At 44.2% G+C, this 26,087-nt stretch overlaps 1 protein-coding gene across 1 annotated transcript in view; it reads right to left on the reverse strand.

Moving 5' to 3' along the window:
- NPAS2 (neuronal PAS domain protein 2) overlaps nucleotides 1-26,087 on the reverse strand; it is a 107,500-nt gene that overhangs the window by 19,316 nt on the left and 62,097 nt on the right. Inside the window, 9 exon segments of the mRNA XM_029998674.2 lie at nucleotides 234-375; nucleotides 1,069-1,150; nucleotides 1,762-1,909; nucleotides 3,123-3,229; nucleotides 4,139-4,221; nucleotides 6,611-6,729; nucleotides 15,916-16,029; nucleotides 17,045-17,165; nucleotides 23,088-23,177. Of these exon segments, the coding sequence (XP_029854534.1) occupies nucleotides 234-375; nucleotides 1,069-1,150; nucleotides 1,762-1,909; nucleotides 3,123-3,229; nucleotides 4,139-4,221; nucleotides 6,611-6,729; nucleotides 15,916-16,029; nucleotides 17,045-17,165; nucleotides 23,088-23,177 (1,006 nt within the window).

Below are 26,087 nucleotides of genomic sequence, written 5' to 3' on the forward strand. Positions count from 1 at the left end.
ATAGGATGTCTCATGGCTAGTCCTGCTACCCATTTTCCAGTGTATGGGTGGCTGCACTAGAACCTTCCCTCTTGTACGTTACCATTTCAGATTGTGCACTTCATTGTCAGCGACAAATACATATCATTGATACCTCATAAATAAGTGCTAAATTAGCAGCTGTGGTATATAGACACACATTCTGTAACTTGGCTAAATTAAAAATAATGTGGTAACCCAGGAATACCACTCACATGCTGGGTCTGACTTGGGTGTGTGGGAAGATTTGGGTGAGCTCCTGGATGACACTGAGGGTGTCCGACTAGCGCTGAGGATTGAGGCACCAATATCAAGTGCATTAAAGTGCTGTTCAGGATCCAAGCTGGTGCCACTGTCCTAAAACAAACAAACAAAAAGGGAATAGCTATTGCAACTGTCAGGCTGAAAACATTTTGAAATACATCTAGTAATGGTTGTGCACCCAGTTCTTTGGCTGGCCCAAAATGACTTGAGCAGAACTAATCCCAGGTAGGCCAGCAGAAGACCTGGGCACAGGTGTCAATGTCCCTTCCAAATAGCATCTAACTAAAGCATTTTACAAAGAGCTATCACTGAGTTGGAAATAAATAGCAAGCTACTGCCGTAGTTATTTTGTGCCTTCAGATGTTTTTCTGAATCTTTCTTTTGCGTTCAGTTGGATGTGACAGCAACTGCAACCTCTGTGAGACTCTCAGCTGTGCACTGAGGAGGAGCTTTTCTTTCATCCCTCAGCAGATCACCGAGATGTAGCCAAGGCTGATTGCCAGAACATGTCCGAATGAATCTTTAAACTGTAGTGCCTTGCCAAGGAAAGGTGGGGATATCTCACATTGCCCCTGTCCATGTTCCACTTGATTTGTGGCTGTTACTGATCTCCAGGTTTATCCTTTCATGAGCTTATCCAATTTACTTTAAAATTATTCAAGTGAGCAGTGAATTCTGAAGTTGAGGGAATCCACCCACAAAGACAATGCCAGACTCTTCAGTGATGTTAACATAGGAACAAGCTGTGATTACACATATTAATGAAAAAAACTTTTCTCTTTGTACCTTTAGTGCTGAGGACACAACCTCTGAGGACACTTCTTCCAAGCCCATCTCCTGTCTCCTCTCCACCCGAACATCTGCATAACTGAATGTAAAATGTAATTGTATGTATCGACATGGTATTGTTATATTTCATAAAATGTGCTTTAAGCAAATAGAGGAGCAAATTATTGTAACATTTTACAGGTTAAATGCACAGCTGAAAAATCGCTTAAGTCAGATGCTACTGAATCACATTTGAGAGACTTTTAATTTTCAGGTTTTGCTCTGTTCCTGTCTTCTTGAAGTCAAGAGGTATATTAAAGAAGTATATATAAAGGTCAAGTTCACAGCCTACAACCACTGTATAACTTCACTGGAAAGCTTCCACACATCTCTTTGAAAAACAATGTAATAATTGGAGCTTAACTAAGTATTAGAATAGTTAAGGGATCTGTCTGTTCCCTACTTTTGCACAAAGTGGAAAAATGCAACAGTTAATCTGCCCCTAAACTCCTGATTGACAAATCAAGCTTAGGATAAAGTAAGGTTTAGTCTGATCATTTTTCTATAATGAACATATATCCTTGAGAGTTCAGTCTTTTTTTTTGTTACATAAAAGACATCATTTTTCTGAGAGACAATTTTGGCAGTCATGAGGATGCCCTTATCTTACTGTCTTTTATGTCCCCGCCGGTTGATAGGATTTTTCCATACCTTACCACCATGTGCGTGCACACAATGAACTCTGGCTTGGAGTTCCACTGGTGGTAGGTGATATAGTAATGGGTCTGGAGCCAGATCCACTGCTGTCCTTTGGTCAGAAACCGATAGCAGCACGACTTCCCCTTGCCAAACTGCATCACTGTCAGCAGAAAATACACACAGCTTGTAGCACAATTTGTGATGTGAAAATGACATGAAATGTGAAAAGTGTGACAAAAGTACTATGGCCCCATTGATTCCCAAGGAAGGCAGGAGTCTGAGCACCTTTCGAGTGAGTGGTCCTCTCAGTCTTATCATAGAGCAAATATCATAAAGATCAGCAGGTACCTTTTTCTGACACTTCAAATGGTACATTCCTTCACAGCACAATTAACCTTAACTTTGGACACTAATGCATTAATGTCTGCTACAACTTAAACATAGATCTTATACTGGTTTATGTGCTGATCACATACTGCTTAATTAGGCATCTGGGATTAATTTCTAAGAGTGATCATCTTAAGTGCTATAGCAGAAAAGTACAGGATAAAAATGCTTGAAAAGATGAGTATTGTGTGCAGATGGATTCAGAATGAAGGGAGTACAGGAGATAAGATTGTGCAAAGACAAAAATCATTTGAAACTGAAAGAAAATTCCCAGACTGACAAGAATTCAAAGTGCAGTAAATGAGTATATTAAAGGTTTTAAAGATTCACTGGCAAAATTGATCTCTGCTTTCCCCCCCTGTGATTTCAAGGGGTTCCCAAACATGCACATATTTAGCCTTTCTATATTTTAATGTCACATATAAAAACTAATGTTGATGGGGTATTTTTGAGCCACCCAAAGTTGGTAAGCTGAGATGTTCCAGCCAGTTCTGTAACCAAATATTTGAAAAGCATTGCCTCATTTTCTTTACTTAGTGAAAGATTTTTTCAATTAAATCTTAATAGACTATATTTAAATAATCACAGGTAATCCCAAATACATGGTGAACAACATTAGGGTAAATAATCAACACGAATTTTACCAAATAGGATCTCCTCTGAGATTGCTTGAACTATTCTTCTGCATATTCTGTACTAATAGAGCAGGGGTCTAATCTGGCATATTTTATCCATTCAGTGAGCCTTGTTGACTACCTTTGGGGATACAGAAGGTAAAATTGTATTTTTCAGAGCTTGATAAGTCTGGCTCAGATGCCAATCATCTGCGGTGCTCCCAATCTGCTACAACTCTGCTAAGACATACAGGCATGAGGCAAGGGTCAAACCTCCCCTTCCAAGTTTAAACCAATTTTAAGTGAAACTACATTTCCCTGAAAAGAGGTGTCCCAGTGACTCCACAGGAACCTGGGCTATGCGGTACTTACAGTGTTCGTGGCACCTTGCTAGCAGCTCTAGGTCATCTATATGGTAATAGTCGTAGCCAGAAGTACCCAGCACTTCAAAAGGCAAGTATCCTATAATCGGCGGTGCTCTGCGGTTAGGTACAATATGAGTGAATTCATAAACCACGAAAGAAACAGCAGTTCTGCATGTTGACATGGATATGTAAAAGGCCCAGATCTGCTCTCGCTCATTGGTGTAGGGTTGTCCCCGCAGGGGACCGGACCATGACTTTTCCCCGCCTTGTGCCCGGGATGCCCGGCTGGGCACGGCAGTGCCGCCGGGCACTGTCCCCCAAGGACAAGGTCATGACAACCCCATCTTTCCAGGGAAAATGTGGTTGTGGAAAGCCACTTGGCTTCTCGGGGACCTTCACAGAAGAACGTGCTGCGAGGGAGCCATTCCCTGGCTGTTCCTTGGTGAGGAGCTCTGCTGCGGCTCCTGCAGTCCCCGCACAGGGGAAAACGTGTGGCGAGGTGATAGGAAGCCATCGTCTGTCGGGACGAGGCGGGTAGGAGGGGAGATCGTCTGTGCCGCTTCCCTCTGGGGGCCTGCAGAGCTCGTCCCTGGCGTGCTGAGGCAGTTGCTTTGTACCTTTGCCAGCACGGTTGCCTCAGGCCAGCACAGACTTTCCCTCCGTAACTCAGTGGGAATTGCACACACACAATCAATGGCTGGATTTGGAAAGAATGATTTCTGCAGCTGTATAATAATGAGATGATTTTTGTCCTGTGATAGACTTTGCTCCACTGATAATTTTAAAGGAAACAAGAACAAGCTAATCACAAATTTGGCCTGAGAAACTGAGTAGTTTTGTTTTAAAGACTGATAAAATGCAGGGTAAAATAGTAAGTATCATCTTTTGTAGGAATTTAAGTGGTGACCCTCCTGTTCATGTGATTCAGATGTGAAATGTAACACTATTTGAGAGAATTGCACTTACGAAAATAGCAGTAGACAAGCACCGAACACAACCAGGAGTGCTTCTCTTGTCACCAACCTGTGATCCAGGAATAAAAATTTCCACTCCAGACTGTGTCTTGATGTGAATTCCTCTAGAGGTTCTTCCACGATGCACATTTCCTGTATGGTGAAGAAAACCGACTTGCTGAGAGTTGCTGCTTCACCCCTCCGCTTCATCTAGCTTTTGTTAGCTATAAATACACGGTGTGTAAGAGGAGAAAACAGAGGATTCACACATCTTCTGGCAATTCCAGAGAGTGATCTATTGTATTTATCAATGCCAAAATTTTTGCAGGAGTTGGGGAGAAGAACTTGTGAGGCACACAGACTTAAGAGCTGAGTGTTCCTCAAGCTGCCAAAGTTTTTATGGCTTTGAAGCAGTGCCTGGGGTGTGATGGCTGTGCCACCCATGGCCCCAAGGAGCAATGCCCCTTCCCAGCATCTAGCCTGTGCTTGGTCCCACCTGGCTTTGCCACATCTTTCCTCACTCTCTTTGTGTTACTAAAGATACCCACCGCCCTTACCCGGCCCTTTTGGACGTCTGCCCTCCGAGGTCTCTTTGAGAAAGGGGGACATTCTCCCTCCCACTCAATAGCTGCAGAGGAGTAAATGTCTTTTCAAGCAGGCAGCCTGCACGGGGCCCATCAGGCAGGTAAAAGGCGGTAGTTTTGCCTTGCACTTCACTCCCGTGGCGAAGAAGCTGGCCCTTAAGACTCACGGCAGCCCTTGGCGCTCGTGAGAATGATAATTAATAAGTGAATTACAGGAGGCAGGGCACAGGGCTGTCTGCGAGGCAGGACATCCTTGCCCCAGAGGACTGAGGATCAGGAGGCAGTCGGTGGTGATTAATTGTGGAGTGGAGGTGGGAAGGGGAGGAAGGACGGCACTGTGGTACATGCCTGTGCGTGGGCTGGGGCTGGCTGCGTGCCCCGCGGCCGGCTCGCAGCTCCCCTTTGCCCACCTCTCCTCTCCCGCTGGAGGTTTGCAGGGGCGACTCCAGCTCCACGAGCTGCCTGGAGTCAGCCTGGAGACCCCTGGCCTGGGACTTGCCAGCACCAGCGCTCAGGATTTGGTGGCATCCAGGGTTACTGTCCCCCCCCCCGCCATGTCTTTCCTGCAGGAGGGTCTCCATCATCACCGACAAGGACAGCCTGCCCACTGGCCCCCAATGCTGCTGTCCCCCTGCTCCCTGGTGCCATGTCCCCCTGTGCCGTGGGCTCAGCGAGACCCTCCCATCGTCTCCACTGCCACTCCTCTCTCTGCTGTCCCTCTTGGGGAGAGAAGTCTTTCAGACCACCAACGTTTTAAACCCTCTTGGGACCAGAGGACAAGCTGAGGCATGCTGCCATCAAGTGTTTCTTTGATACATATCAATGCTCACAAAGTTGATTAAAGTTGCTGGCTGTACAGAGGCAAAAGACTTCATGCAACCATAAATTCCTCTCTCCCTCCCTCTCCAGTTTATGACAAAATCCATGCTGATGCCAAGAACATACCCTAAAATGCAAGGTGCAACATGCAAACATTGCTGTGTGCAACCAAAATGCTGATTCTGCCTTCGATAGCCAGTCAGATAAATATTTTTGCCTTAATTTATAGAAGAGGAAGTAATGAGCGGGGGTTAAGTGATTCACCCAGGTGAAGTGAAGAGATTGGTGTCTAGGATTTCGTGGCGGCTAACACCTTCTCCAGGTTGTTCAGCAGCTGCTTCCTCCCTAGCACTGGGCAGCTCATTGCCACATGCAGCCCATTTCATTTCCCTGTTTATTTTGAGATGTTAACTGCTCAAAGACAAAGGAATTTGCTTTCAGGGTTCCCAGAGAACCTTAACTCCAGCCCCTACTGTTAATATGATTACTGTGGTTGGGATTTATGGGAAGTGTCCTCGCTTACCCAGAAGGGACTCTACTTGTCTGCTGGGGCCATGAATCGGTCAAGAGTGCCCTGCAACTCCCAGAGCAGTAATGGAGGCAGGCCAAGGGAGCAGTGATTTCATACCGGCTAGGTCTCAATTAGATTAAAAATCTCTTAACCTCTGAGGATGGGGCACCTGATGCAGTAGCTCACATTTGTTAATCAGGGAACTGCAGTGCCAGGCACAAGGTTGGGTGATCTATCCTTATTTATTTCCACAAGCAGCTGTCTTACTACCAGGATTTGGGAGGAGGGAAAGTAGCAGCAGTCACCCGAAGACACGGAGGGGCACAAATGAAAGCGTTGGTGGCCATCTGTACACTGTTCCATTGCAGGAACAGAAAGCAGCCACGAAGAACCCAATTTCGAAGTGACTTTGCAATTCCTAATGCAAGGAGGGTTTCCATTTCCCGTGAAGTGACACCGCTTCCGCAGATCCTGGCTCGCACTGATAATCCTCTTCACTGGATTTTTATGCATGAAATGTGATATCTGTAATCCATTCAATTAGCAAAACTAAGAACTTTGTGTGTCACCCCATCTGAAAGTGGTTTGAGAAGTTCTGAAATGAATGGGACCCAGGGTACACACTTACCTTTAAAAACTGAGGCGTTGCCAAACGAACAGTCGCAACGAAGCAGATCTGCTTTCCTGGGGATGTTCTGTAAGCCCTTGGCACAGCCTCATCAAAGCCATTGCAAGTGGAGTTAGGCACTAGGTAGGGAAAAAAATGGGACCCGGAGTCATGCCTCATATGAGATTTGCTCTCCCTGAATATTTTGCACACTTGAAGCATACTAATACTAATTTTATTCAGAGAAGTGCTCTAAAAGCTTTTAAAGCTGATATGCATATATTTAACTCCAAGTCAGTCATGTTAGGCAGAAAGACATCAGAGCTTAACTTCAAGTATGAATCTTACAGGTTAATCCTGATAAAAATAAGGCCAAACCTTATTACAGAGCATAAACCAGCTTTCTGGAAAGAAACCCCACGCATCCAATTGCTCTTTTTCACCACTCACGAGAAAAAAATATAAGCTGCAGCATGCCTAGCACCCTAACTTCCATGAGGCAGTGAAAAAAAGCGTTTGCAAGGGAGGTAGCTGAAGAGAGTTCGTCAAGTCATCAGTGGCAAAACACCGGGGCCCACAGCCAGCAAGGCTTCATCGAGCTAGCAAGAGGCTGCTTGTGATTCTCAGCTGCTGAAATGCGCCTTCCCCTTCCGCATCTAAGGAGAACCGTCCCCAGCATGCTCAAGTTCCCCTTGTTCTAAAGAAGGGCAAAGAGGACCCCATGTACGGCACCTCCTTCCAGAGCTGGGCATTTCTGGCGAGTCTGCAGGTAGCCTGCTGTCTCCTGAAACACTGGGCAGAAGGAAAAACTGGATGCAATGTGGCTACAGATTTTGTATATGGTTTTTGTATCTGTGTCTTTCATGACTGCATGGCTCTTGTGTTGCTTTGAGAGCCCACTAGCACCTCCTGCCACAGCGATGCGTTGCCAAAAGAACATGTTGCCTTAAGCTAGACCACAGTCCCATGTCAGAACGACATAATGCAAATTTTTCGTCCAGGTTCAAGCTGTTTAGTGATGGTAATCCCGCTCCCACAGCAGTGAAAGCAAGCTGTGTGCTAAGCTGCAGTGGGAACTGGGCTGGCCCCATGGGCTCCTGCGCTCCCCAGCTGACTGTCTCCCATGGGGGCACAGAAAGTCCCATCTAGCAGCCAGAGTTCACCAATCTGAGTTAATCTAATGCTAATAGGGATTAATGCTAATATGAAACCATCTTTCCTCACTATTAGGCCCCTATTTCCAACTTTATGAAGTTTCCTACAGTTTGTCTCTTCTGCATAGGACAAAGCAAGGATAAATATGTCCATTCCTGTGAAAATGAAGAGGTTTGTATCTACCTGGGAGGAGATAACTAGCAGTTTTTATTCTGGGGTGCTTCTGCACTGGGCCTTAGTTCACTAGCGTAAATTGTAGAGATGGAAGAAGTCTCAACTTACCACATGTGCTTTTGGAACCCAGTTCAACCTATTACAAGCCTTAGAATAACGATACATAGCTGATAACAAGGATAAGAGGGTATGAGAGAGAAAAATACGTACTCTGAGGAGAATTCACACCTGTGATTAACTGGTTTAGGCCACTGTGTGCACAATATATATTGCGCCAAAAAGGGGAAGAAAGATTCCTCATCTGAGAAGGCAGCACAGATGTGAACATCCACAGAGATTACAGCCCTCTCTTGCAGTTGAGGCTGGAGGGCATGGCTGACTGGATATTGAGACAAAAAATATGGGCAAAATTCTCCTCCTTTCACCAGCAAAGCACGCTTGCTCTGGGGACTTCATAGGAATATGTATTCCCGTTCTGCTCCCGGGGTTATGTGCATATATGAGGGCTTCTATGGGATTATTAATACAAGAGGTGAAAAAAGAAGAAAGAGTTAGGAGCTACAGCAAACAGGAGAAGCCTGAGTAAAGAGTTACTGGTTCGTCTCTGATATGATTATTTTGTGCAAGTCTGTCGATATCTGTAGTCAGTCCTGTTTAAAAATAAATGGGATTGCTATAAACCTACATTAAGGGCATTGTAAAAAGTTACCTCCCGTCTTACTATGTAATATGTTGTCATGTTTGAAGTCAATGGGGCTGTTTCTCTCTGTAATAGCCAAGTTCAGTAGCAAATGTTTGCAGGCTGGGCTCTAAGATATGAAAATAAGATAAGCACGTTCAGCCTCCAGAGTACAGGTATGATAAGTTAACTTAGTTTGTGAACCCATGGGCTTGCAAATGATACCAGTTGCAGAAGAAAGGCCCAGTGGAGACCGAGTTGCACCAAAGAGCACGGATGGCTTTTTTATGTCAGCTGTTTAATGTAAACAGCCATGAGCCTGAGACGTATTCCCAGAAGAGAGCGGAATACATCCTTGAATGTGGCATTTACAAAACAGGATTATATTTCCAAGAGGTAAATGCACTACTAAAAGGGTAATAATTATCATATAGTACAGCTATGTAGTAACTTTGGGATTTCATCACAACATTTGGGAATGTTGAATTTGGCAGCAGTGAGTGAGTAAGGCCAAGGAGATGAGGTAGAGCTGGCCTGGCAGAAAGTCATCCAGTCTTCAAACAGCTACTGTGCCATCTCCGTACTCAGCTGCCCTTCACAAAGCCCAAAGCACTAAAAGCCTCGATGATGCAGGCAGGTAGCCACCACCTTGAAATGTACATTTTGATCTGAAAATAACAACTACCATAACTGAAAGAAAAAAAAAATCCCACATTTGTTTCTGAATTACTTCTCTGCCTGACTTATTTTGTTGGTATCTCTTCTTTCCACAGCTCTATCTGCACAGCCTGTTTTGCTCTGCTCTTGCAGCTGGTCAGCAAACTTCAACTTTTTTTGTTGATAAATTTTAAAGTGTAGTTAAAAAAAGAGATCATTACATGAATTTAAAAAAAAAAAATAATCCTGGTATAATCTTTTAAGCATGCCATCTGAAAAATCATACTTTATAATTCTCCAAGGCTCTTTAAAAGAAACACACAACATCTTGAAGTAGCAAAGTTCAATAGCAAACTTTCTGAGAGCACCACAGAAAAATGGTGGAATGGAAAATATAGGATGAAGTCTGAGGCTAGGATGATATTAACATTTGTAAGTCAAATACAGGTCTTGGGGTGCTTTTGTCAGAAGGCTCCTGATGAAAATGTTAAACTGGCTATAAACAGGTGGGCTCAGGTAAATGAGGGCATGTGTGTTTCCCAATTAAATGATCTAGACAAGATATCTTGAGTAGGGAATTAGAAGGTCATGTGACAAAGCTAAATACATAATCAGAAAGGTGAAACAGTTGTCTCATATATATCAGTTAGCTGATGCTCCTTAGCATGAATTTTAATCGGTTTTGTGGTTAGCTATCTGACCTGCTGCTCCTAGAACTACCATAAAAGTCTTTTGTAGAAGTATTAAATTACCTGCAAATATCATATAAGAAGATAGAAAGAAGCTGATTTGCCTATATACAGGGTTTTTTGTTGTTGTTTGGTTGGTTTTTGTTTGTTTTTTTTTTTTAAAGACGAGGACACTAAGGACAAGATGTTAAAAATAAGTAATATATATAAGGAACCAAGCCCTTAACTACCATAGACAAAAAGATTTTTATCCTTAGGGATACAAATCATGCCACATGAAATGAATGAAAACATGTTTAAAAAACCCCAGATGCCACATTATTCAGTTAATAATAGTATGGCAGTCAGTTGCTTGGTCATCTTAATTTAACTTAGGATATTTAAAACGTATTCTTCCTATAACAGCAAACCTCTCATTTATGCCATTCGAAAGAAGAAATCCCTCCTTCCTATTTTGTCACTAGATGTTAACGTTTAAAGAACCGGTCTTAGTGACTGTCAAACAAACTGAACAGTGATTTCAAAAAATACAAGCCCAACAGACCAGAATAAAATCAAGATTGTTTCATATAAATAAATTCAGACCACAGATATACAGAATATTCAGCAATTAATATATATAATGAAGAAATCTAAAGTGCTAGTGGCAAGCCAGACTGCAGTCAGTAGCTTCGGATGAGTAACTGTGATGGTGTCCGTACATCACTTGTCTGCTTTGATCTACTCTCTCCTCTTTCCTCCTCCTGTTTCTCCCCTCGCCATCCTGTGTTGATATGAACCCCAAGTAAATTCTTTAGGACAGGATGGTGCCTTTTTTCTTAAGTGCCCATAGAGACCCCAGCATAAACACTGCAGATGGCTAGCTGCAGCTTCTACAATATTGTTAATAGCAAATAATAATATGCGGCTGTCGGTTCTGATCAAAACATTCATTTCAGTTTGAGTTATTCTTGTTATCAGATGTTTCTGCATATGCTTGTGGAGGCTCAAGATCAATGTATCTTTTGTATAAATCTGTTTATTTCTTTTAAAAAGGAATTCAGATTGAATTAATTGTTCTGGGAGTAAAAAGATTTTTTTTTCTCCTCAATGTAATAATTTTCTTCATGGTTATTCTTATCTCTGAGAGTTACACCAGCTAAGAGTAGAGTATCTGCTATTATTAGCATCCAGTAACCACATACTTCCTGACTTTCCATGTAATTGGGAACAAAAATGCACAATTTTAAATTCCACTATAATATTTAATTATATTACTTGATCAGGAACTCTTTTCACGTAATGGTTATCTCCTCCTTCAAAAGGAAAACTTCAGGCATTTTGGATGAAAGGATGGATCTGCCACTTTAAAGATGCTGGTGGTCCTTTTTGATATCGGTGAACACTTTGAAAGGCAGGACTCTGGCTTTGCCCCTTTCAGGAGTTTTTAAGCAAGTACGTCACCTCAGAAATAGGATACCAAAGCCAATATTTGGTTATATAATTATGAGAGATCTTTTTCTGTTTACAAACGTGCAAACAATTTTCACAGGAGGGATAAATCCAGCCTGCCTTATCTTTTCTTATCAGAGTGAGCTATTAAGCAGCTTTGTAAAATAATTTATTCTTACTTAATTTGACATTTTATACTGGGAGCTGAGCATTTCCTTGGATTTTTTGGAGGGTTATCTTTATTACTTGCCTCCCCCCTCAGCCCTCAGGCAAAACTGGATGGGAGCCACTGCATTATTCATTGGTGATGCTGACAGGACTCTGCCCCTTATCAGGTACTACTGGTCAATAGGTACAGTGATGGCACTTGGCTCCCTCAGATGTTTGCATATATTCATCTCTCTTGTTAAAATCTGGACTACAGGACCAGAACCCAAAATATATAAAAATATTGGAAAGCGTTCCTATTTGCAAATAACCCCCCCGATGCTCTGAGAGCAAGTAGGCTTTCTCACAGGAGCAAAGAGGGAACTCCATCTTCCTCTTCTGAGTGGCCCATGGGCCACCTCCCCTCCTCTCAAGGGACTACTGAGTCTTCACGTCAGGTTACAGTCCTGCTTTTCTCATTGAAGCTTAATTAATGATGATTATATAATCCTCCCAAATGGAAAATCAGATCTCTTGTATTTGATTTAGCACAGCCAGTGACTCATGCAGTCACTCCGCACAGCTCGCATTGCTGTTTCCCCCGGTCAGCCGCTCTCGCTTGGGCACAGCTACTTCCAGGGATGTTCGCTCGTGTGCAGGCGGCTCGTGTCCCATCCCTGCTGTAGATACAGCTGCAGAAATGTCCTTGCAGCAGGGGTTACGCAGTTCGGCTTACCGCACACCACCCCCGGGACCAGCCCAAGCGTGGACCCCCCTCCGCTAACCCTGGCACTGGGCTGTGCAGCTCCTCTAGCCTCCAGCTATAGCCAAGCCCAGGAGCTCTAGGGACGGCGATCTTCTGAAAGACTGAACTCATGCTGTGACCTGTGTGAACTTTCCCGGGCAATTTCTGGGGGCTGCACAGGCATCTCCCTGCCCCTCCTCGGATGGGGGAAGATGCCAGTGACTGCTCCTCTGGGGGAGTAGCATGGGTTTGATGTAGGTTGTGTGTGATCTGCCTCCCTGACAGCAATCCTGGTGATAAGTCACCTTGGTAGATACCAGGTATTTGTTCTACTTTAGCAGAAAGAAAATTCTCTTTGGCATCTCAGTACAATGGCCTTGCCCCAGAGCTCTCACTCAAGTTAGGGAGAGCAGCTAAGCCCCTAACTGGCTTTCTAAGCCTCAGTCTTTCAAATTAATCCATTCAAACCCATCCCTGTATGATGTTCTCAGCCATAAGTCACAATGCGATTAACAGAGAAGGTACGAGGGAGGAGGAATGGGGGCAAGGTGACTGGGACCCCAGCACACATGACCCCCTTCCCCCAAGCCCCACTACTATATGAGCAATGAACAATAATAAAATAAGCCTAAGAAGATGATAATTCAAGGGAGGTTACATAAAAGGTTATGTGGAAATAGAATAAAGTTTGTGACATTTCTGTTAAAGAGGGCAAAAAAGGACCTACCAGTTCTTCAAAATATTAGTGAAGGTTAAGTAAGAAGGAAGGGTGAAAGATTCGTTAGGACTGTCACTGCCATGACTCTACATTAATGAGAATGGAACAGTTAAGTATCCTGACGGGATACAGCCTGCCCAGGGATAAAAGAGCTTCCCCGGCCACAGAGGCTCCGGTGTCCCTGCGGCAGGAACGCGCAGGCAGGGCGGACTCAGAGTACGCACAGCAAACCGTTGGAAACAAAGGTAGGATTTGGTGTCGGGTGGCTAAAAAGGAACGGCAGAGATTTGTATTTAGAGAAGAACATCCTGTATCAGTCTCCCATGTGTAAAAACATGCTCACACTTCCACTGCTGTGAAAAGCTACAGGGAAAAGCATTCTTGAATACATTCATAAGGAATGCCTCCTGTTAATTAAGCTTAATTTGCAATTTCTGTCTTTCTCCCCCAGCTAACTCTTTTCTTATCTTTAGCTTAGCCTCCTTCCTCCACAAACACCTCCAAAAAGCAGGATTTGGGGCCAGCTGATCCTACACACGTAGGACGAGCGCTGCCCTGTGAGTGATATGTCTCTCCCCCTCCACCCTTCCCACCACTGTCTTTCTTGCCTGCTTGGCCTCACATCTGGAGGGGAGCTGGCTGGAGAATGGGTATTTATTTAATGGAAGGAAGAAGAAAGCAATTACTGGCAGGTCCGGCAGGCGACAGCCCTGGGGTGCGTGAGCTTGGGGGGGACGGTACCCGATAATGGGGTGTGGGGGGCCAAGCAGAGGCAGGAACCCAGCCCACCACTGCGCCCATCAGATGCCCAAAGGTGTCCGTGCCGCAAGTCCCTGTGCCAAAACACAGCTGCTTGTCCCCAGTCCCAGGGCTGGAAAGCTGCCCAAAGGGCGGCTGCGTTCATATGGTGTTTGCTTGAGCTGATGTCCTCCATGCCTTGCTCAGGGTGCAGCCGACTGACGCAAGAAGCCCAGTGGAGTTAACGATAGCCGCTTTGGAGGTTTGCACCCTCCTCCGGCTGCTCGCTCTGTCCTTGGCCCAAGGTTATCAGCTCCCAAGCAAACAGTTTGCTGCTGCTACATCACAAGTCGCTTGCTTCTACCTTTGCTGAGAGGTGGTTTTGTGGCTGGATTAGGAGCCAGGCTGGTGGCAGGGGGGGCAGAGGGGGCCATGGGGGTGACCCCCGGCCAAGGGGGAGCAGTGCTGGGGATGCACTGGTGAAGCAAGTATTTCCACCAGGCTCTGCACTGAACTGGGGAAACTAAAGTCAGGATGGACAAGCTGCCATTCTGCGATGGGGAAAGGGGAAGGGGGCCAGGAGGCACCATCTGCCAGAGCTGGGGCAAGGGCCATCCCGTCCCTATTGACCGGAGCGTCAGACTGCAGCAGAGACAGAAAGAAAGTGGAAGAGACAAAATAAAGTGGAATATTTAGAAAAAGGTGGCACAAAGGAAAAAAATAATTAAAAATTGAAGCAGAAAGCACATGTCCTATTTGAAAGCTATAAGCCGGGGTCTTTGGAAAATGATTTGGCGTCTTCTGAAATCAATATGTTCCCATTTAGTTTATATGCATTAAGCTAGGGAAGATACCTGTAATGCAAGTTTTATTTTTCTTCTGAGAAATAACCACTGATACAAACGCTGGGATATGAAATCCTAACGGGTAAAAGGGCAATATTAAGGTCACGCCAAAATGAAAGGCTGAAAATCCTTGAAGAAAATGGATCAGAAATTCCCCTGGTAGAAATGTATCCTTATGAGTCAGCACCTGAAATCCGGTTTCTGCTCTAGAAAACAGAACAGCTTGGTGTGTGCGTCTGTCAGGCAGCCGCATTTTGCTTCATTCAAACTAGAAAGCATACAGGCAGTTACATTTTTTATACAAATAAAGCCTCAAATCAGATGGCACCAAACAAGAAATACATATCTCCATCCTGCACATAGGTTTCTATTCTAGTCATGTGGAGCAAGAGCAGAAAGTTAAATGGGGACAGGGACATTTTTTTTTGCAGTGTGGCGTGCGGTTTTTGGAAAGCACGGTGGGGAATTTTTTTGCTGAGGATGACCTATTTGGAACAATACCAGCAACTTTGGAAATGCCACTCTGGAGTTCAATCAGGCAAGTAACTAAAGCAAACTTGGGCAGGCAGGAGAAGGGAAAGTAATAAAAGAGTATTTCATTTCTGACACTAATGGCCATGCAGCAATCTGTTTGTTAGGGAACGGACGAGGTGGAAATCTGCTCTTCATCCCTTGAAAGATGGTTTCCCTAGACTGACTGTGGTGCATTAGTGACTATGCTGACTGTATTTCTTTCCTTTTTTTTTTGGAGGGTATTGTGTTCTGCAGTGCTGGAGAGGAATGTAAAATGGCAGCTGGAGATGGAGGCAGGTGGAAGTGTCCTCAGCCACTCCGATGCCAGCGGCCAGGGACCCATCACCGCAGCGAGGGGCGGTGGGTGCAGGCACTCAATTACGTGGTGCTGCCGCCTTTCCCCAAAATTTTGCAGAGAAGGGTGAGAGGGCAGATTTGGCAGATTATCAGTTCCGGCACAGCATTTGTGTTGAATGTAAGCGAGCAGATAAGGTTGCAAGCTTATTATTTAGCTAATAAGTAGAGTCTTAGCACACAGCATTAGTGAGCACAAACAAACCCTCCTCTGAATCTGTCATTATTTGCAAACTTACCCAGAGTCCAGGATCACTGCTAACAAGTGAAGGGCAGTAACAAAAGCAACTAGCACAATTTCCCTCTTCATAGGTATTCGTCCAGCTATTGCAAATCAGCTGCGACATCCATGTGAAGCAAAATTTACCCCATACTGTTAAAAATAGTCCTTTCAGTTAAAAGCCTGTCTTGTTCAATGGAGCAATACTTATATTTTATTTTACACAGCTAAAGCAACATTTATACAACAATTAAAGCTTACCATTGCTGTAAGACCGAAAATTTCCTACAAATTTTATGTATTCATATGTTGGAAATTCCTTTGGGTTCAAACTTCCTCTCAGAAGATGACAATAAAACTCTAGTTCATTGTCAGCTGGATTGTTAAAAGAAGAAGAAGAAGAAATAAATATACTATTTAAGCTAAACACAACCAACGGTGTCTTCCAACCCCAATCTTGCAACTGGCAGCATGAGAGCAGCTTGGTACCACTCAGAGTCCTATACACCGATGTGCTATACATTGCAGGATGTGACCCTCTGCAAGGAAGCGCCTTGCAGGGACGCAGGTTGTTCAGCGCTGTGCGCAGGTCTGCCTGCAGCTCGGGGACAGCCTTCCAGACTAACTCGCCCTTCTCTTACACCACCTTCATCACAGGAGTTACGCTGCCATTGCATCGGTGTAGCGAAGGAGAGAATTGGATCCTTCCTTTATAGCTTTTTTTCTATTTAGGCTTTTCATGACTCACAGCTGTTCTACATCTTGTGTTGGAAAACTATGCCTAATTACCTCAAAATATCTATTAAATTAACTTTGGCATATAGGCTATCAGCTGCAGGTTTGGTATATACAGTAGATTAAGCAGCTGTACATCTTACATTATCGTGTGTTTTCTGGTTTCCTACGTCTTACCTCCTAGAGTGAATAAGGGTGAGGCAAGTAAAAGCGTTTTTAAGAAAAACAAGATTCAATTTTAAAAGAATTACAATGATTTTACAGATACTTTTCAACTATAATGCAAACCAAAGGTATGTGACATTAGCACATCTCTCAACAGCATCTTACTTGAACAGGCTGAAATATCAATTAAGATGTGATTTGTCTCAGGCGAACTCTCAGTTTCCATCGGCTAACCTATTTTCCTTAGCTGTCTCAAAAGATATGATATTTAATAATTAACATAACTGCAAGTAGTCTTAGCCTAGTAAAATAAAGGCAATGAGTTTCATTTAAAAATGGAACCAATGGGTCATTCCAGGTGGCAAGATCTTTTTAAAAGGCTATGAACCTAAGTTTTATATTGCACATCACATAAAAAGCTCTTTCTGAGAGAAAATTTTTATCCTGCCCGTGCTTTTTCATTTACTGGGGAAGATAAAATAAAACTTACTTTTTAGGTAATCCGATGAGGCAGAATCCGTCATAAGCATACAAGAAGATAGCATCTTATAAATTTCTGAATGTTCTTGTTCTGGGAGGAAATTTAACAAATTCTGATCCAAGACATCACACTGCAAAGAAAAAGAACATTTGAGAAAAACAGAAATATCACGACGAGCAACGCTTGCAGAGATGCGCAGCACTGTGGATATGAAGCCTGTGGCAGTTGACAGGAGTTTTCCCACTGATTTCCAGGGACTTCTGACAAAGCCCAAAACAGGGGGGGAAACAGCTGGGCAAACCGAGCGGCCGCTTCTCCCTCGGCCGGTTCTCAGCTTAATTCTCAGCACTCAGCGACACTCCTCTAACGTTTCTCAGACAACATCAGATGCATGGGGTATGTCCATACAATTAAATGACGAGATCCGGGAGCGAGCTGGAAAATGGGTGCCTGGCTCCCCATGCTGCTCGCCAGCTGCATGCACAGGCCTGTTGTGGATCACTGGAGCTTGCTCTCTCCCCAGCAAACCCCGACTAACGGGAGCAGCGGGGCTGGCAGTCACCCTGGGCCACCAGCCCCGAGAGCCGGGTCAGTCCCGGATCCAGCCCTTCCCTGGGGGATCCCCTCAGCTCCTGGGAAGTGCCGTCGGGGCGGCAGCCGTTGTTCCCCCTTTTCTGCATCCTGGCAGGTGGGAGCAGGGAGAAGGGGACTCCCCAGTCTGGACATCGCTTTGCAGCAGCAGTAGTTAGTCCCCAGGGAAGGGGACTTTCAGGGTGCCACCGGCCTAAGCCCTCTGGCCGGCCATGGGCTGAATGCCCGGGTGTCTCCAGCCCCGCAGTCAGCTGGCACGAACCCGAAATCCATCTGAAATCTAGGTACTGAGATTTGGGAACGGAAAGAGGAGGCGGATTTGTGCAAAAGGCCACGACTGGCCCAGGGTGGAGGAGACAAAGAGGCTGTCGCAGGGTTGCCAAGAGGAAGGTCTCCCTGTGCTCAGCATGGTGACTAACCTAACGCTAGAAGAGCGTATCTGAAAGGAAGTCCTGAGATAAAGTGACCCTCTAATGGCATTGACTTACATCCATCCCACTTGAGACTACCTCGGGCTGAGCTGGCACACTGACACAGCTTCGTGTGTCGTCACAGCAGCTGTTATCAGCCTGTATAGTTGTGTTGAAAATGTGTTAGCCCTGTATGATACTGGCAAGTTATTAATCATCATCATTTATTTATGTATTTATGTAAGGTTGCACTTTGGTTTCCCTCTGTTTTTTACCCATGCCTGCTGTTCTGTGTGGAATTCCTGTTTAGAGTACTGAAATGCATTGAGTATACTTTGAAAATCAGAGTCCTATGCTTTATACACTTACCTAGATGCAATAGTATATCACTTTGGATTATTCAGTTATTACATGTGCTCGTTACTTGAATGTTCCTTTTGTGAAGAATACTTGAAAATTATTTTTGTGACTTTAGTGTATACCTTATTAATATGCATCCTACTGATACAGTACGTGATTAAGTTTTTTTGTACATATGTAGAAATAACTATATATATACACATTATACACATTATATTTATATAATGTATATATATTTAATTTTATGCACACACACACACACACATATCTATATAGACACATTATATTTACACAATATATAGTACATTGTTCATGTAATTTTGGGCATATGAAGAAAGAGCACCTGACGGGAAACTGCAGTGGTGAGTCCTGTTCAAGGCTTACAGTACAATCTCAGGAAAGTAATTTTTCCTTCTCATTCCTTTTCTACCTGTGAATGGTGGATAATGATACTTATCCACCAGTTTCACACAAGTCTCATGGAGGTTAATTAATCTCCCATCCACTCAGCAGTAACTGCAGGAGGACTAGGTGTGAGCTCTTTCCACTCCTCAAACTCACAATTGCTTCTTCAGTGACCTGAGGATGTATCACCTTTTGTCTCCATACTGTGACCAAGCTCCAATTCAAAACCTATTACCAGTTCTGCACTGTCATTTCTGTTTAAGGGGATAGCTGTAGAGCCCTGCGACTACACCTACAGTTGGAGTTACAAGAGACTTTTGTTCCACGACCCCTCAGAGCAACCTCCTGCCCTGAGCACCAGCTATTTATTGATTTTCAAGTCCTGGCATTTATATTTTTTGCTGCCATCAGGTACCATATCCAGAATTTAATGTTTGGTTTGCGTCTTTGCTGTTACGAAATACCAACTTTTTTTTAATGAGTTTGAAAAAAACAATAAGCTATCTACTTCTTACTGTGTTTTACAACTCTTGCCTCCTGCAGAGGTTAGGCACACCTGTAAAGCAGCGCACGGAACAGAACTTCTGGACCTTGCACGTATCAAGGCTCCAACAATGTTCTTGAATCAATATGTCAATCAAGAATATATCGACAGATGAAATAGAGAGAAGGAAGCAAATATTCCATGGTCTTGCTGGAGCTGTAGGAAATGCCAGGCAAGCTATTCAGAGCTAATTCTTCACCAGACCCAAAGAGCAGACATCTGGTGCCATGGCAAAAAGGTGACCAGAGAGATGGACAAAATTTGATCATCACAGGCAAAAATGTATCAGTTGGAGGGGAACGGTTTGCAGCTTTGTCTAATTAGTCTAATTATTCTGCAGCGGGCAGTTCTGCCCTGCTGGCAGACACAGCCACAAAGCATTGCTGAATGAGACAGGCAAAGTGGATAAAAGATAAATTACAGTGACTGTGGGTAGAGTGGTTAGATGAACTACATTAATGCATATTTATGCTGCTAAGCTGGAATCTACTCTGCGCCTTGGAAGCTGTGGATCCCGCTAACAGAAACTTCTGAGTATTTACCCCTGATAGCTACAGCAGGCAAAGAAACAACAGCTTTGCGTACAGGGATGCTGGTCCATTCTAAAAACAATACACAGTAAATTTGCCCCAAGTTCTGCAATCATTTGATGTATAGCTTAAGGATATGTGCAGTTTCAACAAAACACCTGTACTCCAAAATGGAGCTCCTTCACCTTTTCATTGCTTTTTGGAGGGGTGAGGAGGAAATATGATGAGTTATTCCTGCTGTAGAGAAAGAAAGCAGGAGAACTGAGCAACATGACCAGTACAGGAATGGGAAAGTGGAAGGCTGCAAATGAGACAGGCTTCTTTCCCATCAACCCAAAAAATCAAGATAGCTCTACTATCATGTGCTGGGATTTGGCCCCTGTATCAACCTGTACATTCTGCTCAGATGCCCATCACTACGCTGTAAAAGCAACACAGCACGCAAAACTTTTGTACACTGTAAGGTGCTATGTCCTGGATTTTTCCACCCTGACGTTTAACTTAAGTGCCCAACACACCAGAGCAGCTGCCTGATCTTCATTGGGGAGCCCCTGGGGAGAAAGAGCCCCCCAGGAGAAGTTCAGCCCTGCCAGGGACCTCCTGCCTTTGCACAGCCACCTCCCCGCCAACCCTCAAGGAGCCTTGCGTGGGCAGGCACCGAGCGCGGACCCCTCGGCTACAGGACTAAAGCTGGGTGAGATGGACAGGACTAAAGCTGGGTGAGATGGACACCACTCGCCCAGTCCGTGAGCAGATACAGCACCTTCTGTCTGAGTCTGTGGACAGGCAACATCCATGAGAAAGCTGCATCTCCTCCTCCTGTAGGTTGGAAACAGTCACTCTGCTGCCTGTGTTTAACTGTTTCACTCAGCAAAGCAGGCAAGAAGGGACAGGGAGGACCCTCCTCCAGAACTGCCTAGTCTTGGGGTCATAGAGTACCATCTGACTGGCAAGTGCTATGAGTTGTGACCAGATTTCCAGGAGTTCACTTCATTTCAACTATAGTCAATCTTACCATGTGAGCTAAACCTCTCTTTACATCAATCGACCCTAGGATTAGCCTCTAGATATTGTAATAACAAACTATTTAGAATTACAACAGAGGAAGTTTGTGTTTGAAAATGCTCCATGGAACTTAGGGAAGCTGTATTAAAGAGAATTGGATATATTTGTTCTCAGCACCAGAGTCTTTCATGATTTTAATGAAAGAAAATACATCAGATTTCTTGATAGGGGCCCTCAGAGAGCCTTGCTCCGCGTTCTGCCCAGTTTTGCTTTCCTTTCAGTGCTCAAAGCAGAAGATTTGCAGAGGTATTTTTTTTCCGTGCAGTCACAGAGGAGAAAGAATTGGTATTTTGTCCCTCAAACAGTGACTGAATTTAGCTTACAAATAGATCCTGGAGGTAAGCAGAATAAGCCACATAGATTTTCCAGATAGCATTCTGATCAGTTTTAAAACTTAAAAAGACATTTGGAAAGGGCAGCATGGGACTAAAATGACCAGTGTGCACCTAACCACACACTCAGCTGGGCCCCTGCCCATGGCCATAGTGATTTGCTGACCTTGGGAAGCAGAAGCCTTTATTGCTTGCCCAGTTGCAGTCTCTGGGATGCACCCAGTTACTCCGCATGGGTGGGCTGGTGGGGCAGTTGTTAACCATTATGATCCCATCAGCTCTGAGAAGGTCTGTGGGAACTCCTGCTCCACCTCCAGCCCCGGCAGGTTGGTCCCTGGCTTGGGCTGCTATGTGCTGCTTCTGTGCAAATAAAAAATAATGGCCATCTTTGTCCTCATTTTGGGCTGGATACTGTGCAAGATTATCACACAAGGCATGACTTTGGGAAGGAAAACCAATTAAATCTCTGATGGTCCAACTCAGAAATTATGAACCTGAATCCATCCATGTTCAGTCAAGGCTTAAGGTTTTAGGCAGAGGGTCTGAAATGTGTCTTCCTGAAGAGCAATATATTCCTGCAACTGATCTACTGTCTCCACTAAGAATCAGTATTTGGAAGGGATAGCACTGAAACCCCCAAACCATGAAAGACAAGGAAATTCCATGGAAATCTGTAAGTCTATGAAGACCCAACAGCCTGCATACAGGACAGGGCGCTCTCTCTCTTTGAAGTGAAGGCAAATGTCAGAAAATAGTCAACTACTGGTTTTCTCAACTGTTGAGGATTAAAGAAAACTGAAATTGATAGATTCAGTTCAATCTGTTGTTGCATAGCAATATTCTTGCATTTACCAGGAGCTGCCGCCTTTCATCAAGTTCCTTTCGTCTCAGAAGAAAATAATTTTTGTTCATATTACAGCAAGGCAGTGTGTGTGAAATACATTTGTCTGGGTGGAAAACATGACACGTATTTGGTGAAAAAGTAAACGGGAGAAAAAGAATTTCAATTTTCCTAAGAACATGGCGGGCGGGTGGTACAATAATGATTTGGCAGCTTTTTTTTTTTCTCCTGGGTGTGTATTTATTTGAGACCAAGCTACTAAAAATGAATGTGAGGATTAATCCTTAATTATTGTGCCATTTCTCCTAGAGCAGCCTTAGCAACCAGAGCAGGGTTCAGAGCAGTCCCTCTCCCCTGCTCCTCCAGCCCAAGCCAACGCACGCAGGAGTGCCTCCCACAGCAAGACGCAGCAGCCCGCAGATAAAACAAGCCCCATGTGCCAGACCCGAGCGCCGAGCATCGGCTCCACCAGCACCTCCCGGGAGCTGGGTGCGCTCCCTTTGGGAAAGCACAGCTGAGCTGCAGGAACAGCTCGGCAGCAGCCACTGGCTAACTCCCGTTCCCCCGAATTCAGCGGGGGTTTTGTCCTTTACCTCCCTGGGAGCAGAATAAGGCCCTTAACAAGCTCCTCGCCGGGGTGCCAGCAGCACCGGTGCTATTCTCTGCTAGCTTAGAAATCAGAGATGGAAAAGATCAGCCAGGTCACCCTGTCCCTCCCCTGGCCAGAGTATTCCTGCAGAGCTTTTTCCATTCAAGCCGAAGTGCCTCATAGCAACAAAAACCTGAAGGGTATGAACCAGACGGAGAGAGAACAGAGCTGATCAACAGCAGTGGCCAGCATAACGCAGGGACAAAACCCCTCACCGCATTTTCAGGAAAACACCCCCCACCACCACCCTTTTATATCTGTTTCTAAAAATGTAGGGCCCGATCTGACAATGTGTAGTAGAAAAGCCAGTGCCAGAATTACTCACCGGTAAATGCCCTAGAAGAGGTGTGATGCTGTCAGACACATAGATGATGCTTCCACCTGTGGTTACTGCTATAATGAAGCCATCTAATGCCTAAGGAAAACAGACAAGTGGAAAGTGCTTTAATGGGAATGAGTGGTGTAAACAGGGCAGCTCATCGCGTGTTGATCAAAACAGTTTGACTTCAGCACCGTATTGTTATCGCGTTGTAGGAGCATTATCTCAAGTTGCAGAACAGTAATTCTCTGATTTTACAGTCTGATTTAACTTTTACGACACTCTTTGTAGTCTAGTAAAACCTACTATTGAAGCAACAAAGGGCTCACAGGAACATTTCATGTCTCAGTTTTTAAATTAATCACACATTTTAATAATGCAAAATGACTAAGACTGGATCCCTTGGAAGTTATTAAAATGAACATTTGAGCTCTGTGTAAATATCAAAGGACGATGAAAGGATGCGGTCCTATCTCAAAATGGTACTTCTCTGCAAACCCCATAAATCTCAGTTTGTATTAATGTAACGTTGTATATTACTGGGCTTTCATGTAAGTAAAAGCAATGCAAATGATCAAATAATCCTTAGCCTGAGTTTTAATTGAGTGATTTATTTTAAAGGTCATGGTATTAGATTACTCATTCCAAGAGAAATTCACCCTTCTGCAGAGCTTCTTCCTCACTTCAGTCCCACCTTGCGGGAAGACCCTTCACTCCTAGGACTGAAGGGGAATGTCACCTTATCCCCATTCTCTGCACAGGAGCAACTTCACCTTCAAAATTAGTTTCTCCTTCAGTCTGAGATGCAAAGTTTTGAGCTAAATGTTGTTCAAAGTTAAATCTAGGTAGATTTCCAGACCTAAAGCAACCTACTCTGAGCAGAACCCCCCCCCCCCAAAATTAAGACTCAACAGTAGGTGCTCAGAGACTATATTAAAACCTTCCCGTTGTAATTAAGGGGACACTGGTGAAGCTCCCAGTGCCTGCAAGTGGAGCAGGTTTGGGTCCTTCCTGTCGGTTCACTGGTGATCTGGAGTCAGCGCTGCCCGCAGCATTTGAGCAGTACGGACACTGCAAGCAGGACTGAAGCAGAGCAGAGTTCGACTATACTCCACAGGCAATACCTGTTCAGGAGACAGGTGTACTGCAAAGAGCCTGATCAGGGTGCCAGGGCGTTACAAAACCTTACTGCAAACCCAGGCGTGCCTCCAAGCCAGACTAGCAGTTGATCTGTGAGCCACAGCACATCCTTCTCCCCTGCTGACTTCAATAAGGGAAAGAATTCTGAGAACACTGGAAAATGCTAATTGTTTTTCAAAAAAAAGGAAAACACAAAGCCTTGAATAAAGACACAAACATATGTTCCTTTTTCCAGAGAATGCTGAGCACCCACAACTATTTAAGTCAATGGGAATCTGCTGGTGCTACAATCCTTTGAAAAGCAGGTCAATAACTTATACCCCAGTAGAAAAGCGTGTGTTTAGCATCTCTGAAAACCCTCCAGCTGCTATAGTTAGTTTGATTTTGTTAATCTAAGTGCAGGGAATATGTTTTTCTTTAGTGTAGTACATTCAAGCTGTTTTCTAAAAAAGCTTGATAGCTGTTAACCCGTGGAAGAGAGCAGTGATTTTACAAGGCAGCTGGATTGTGCATGTTACTATGGTGAAGGTTGTTGGTTTTTTTTTAAATCAAGTCTTTATTTCATATCCAATGCAGATTATACAAAGTGACTCACATCAGAATTTTGTGGTAAAATCAAGTTAATGTAGTTAATTCTATTTTTATTTACTTACAACTGGTCCTTCCAACATTAAGAGGGCATATCCCTTTTCAAAGATTTCACTACTGCAGCAGTCCTAGATGGACAAACAGAGCCTAATGCCTACTCTTATGCAATTTGATGACAGCCTTTTCAATGGGGTAAGAAAAGGCCATTTTCAGGAAAGCTGATGTATTACCACAGTCAATTATGTTCTGATTCTTTTGAATCAGTGCTTGAAAAAACCCTTCCCATCTTTTAATAACAGGATGGGAAAAACTTCAAGCAGTCTTGACAAATGTTAATAAATAAGATTAGTAGAAAGGCAAAAAAAGCAGAGAATGATGAACAGCTGGCTCAACAGGACATCCCAATACCCAATGTTATCTTGAAGGGCATGGAAAATCACAGTAGCAAGAAGGTGATTTATAAGCTGGGAAACTAAAAGCAATTGTTTTAATCTAAAATTGTGTGGCATACAAGTAGAATCAACAAAGGCCCAGCCAGTCAAGACAACTGCCAATTTATTGCTGTCTGAGGGAAATATTTCAGTGCAGACTGAAGGAGTTATGTACATTAAGCTCCTGCGCACTGAGGTGGGAATGGGTGGTCGTCAGTGCAATGGGAGCAAAGCATCTCATAACACTGGACCAGGGGAGTCTCATCACAACAAACTGCAATGGCTGAGGGACCGCCAGCCCCTGGGGATCAGCAACGTGCCCCGGCTTCGTTGTCACCCGTTGGGGGGTCAAGCTTCTCCCCAGCATCCCTCCCTGTCCGCCGCCAGAGCCTGGATCATGCCCCACGTTCACATCATCTGTGGGAGCAGAAGAAGCTTGTTCTCAAAGGACACTGTGGGGCCATGCAACCTCCACGTGATTAGTACGGGAGAAGATCCTTGCTAAAGAAGGTTCTAGCTGTTGCTGAGAGAGAAAAATACCTTTTAGCAGCTCATTTGCATTTCATCTCGAACCTACATAAACGCCATTGAGTCATCCCCCTTCAAATCCCAGCTAGCGTTAAAAGCACGTATGGTATAATTTAAAGGTAATTTTAAAAATATCATTGCAAAATAACCCTGCTCCCTGTTAGAATAAAAAGTGTTTGATAAGGGTCTTGAAAATCATTAGAGTGGAAGTATTAACTGTGTCAAATCAAGAGGAGCTGTCAGGTTTTAGCTGCTTGTACAGCACCTAGCACTACAGCGACACGACAATGTTGCTTTTTAGGTGCTAGTCTTGCATAAA

The sequence above is a fragment of the Aquila chrysaetos genome, chromosome 23 (assembly GCF_900496995.4).
Source record: "Aquila chrysaetos chrysaetos chromosome 23, bAquChr1.4, whole genome shotgun sequence".
Taxonomy (NCBI): domain Eukaryota; kingdom Metazoa; phylum Chordata; class Aves; order Accipitriformes; family Accipitridae; genus Aquila; species Aquila chrysaetos.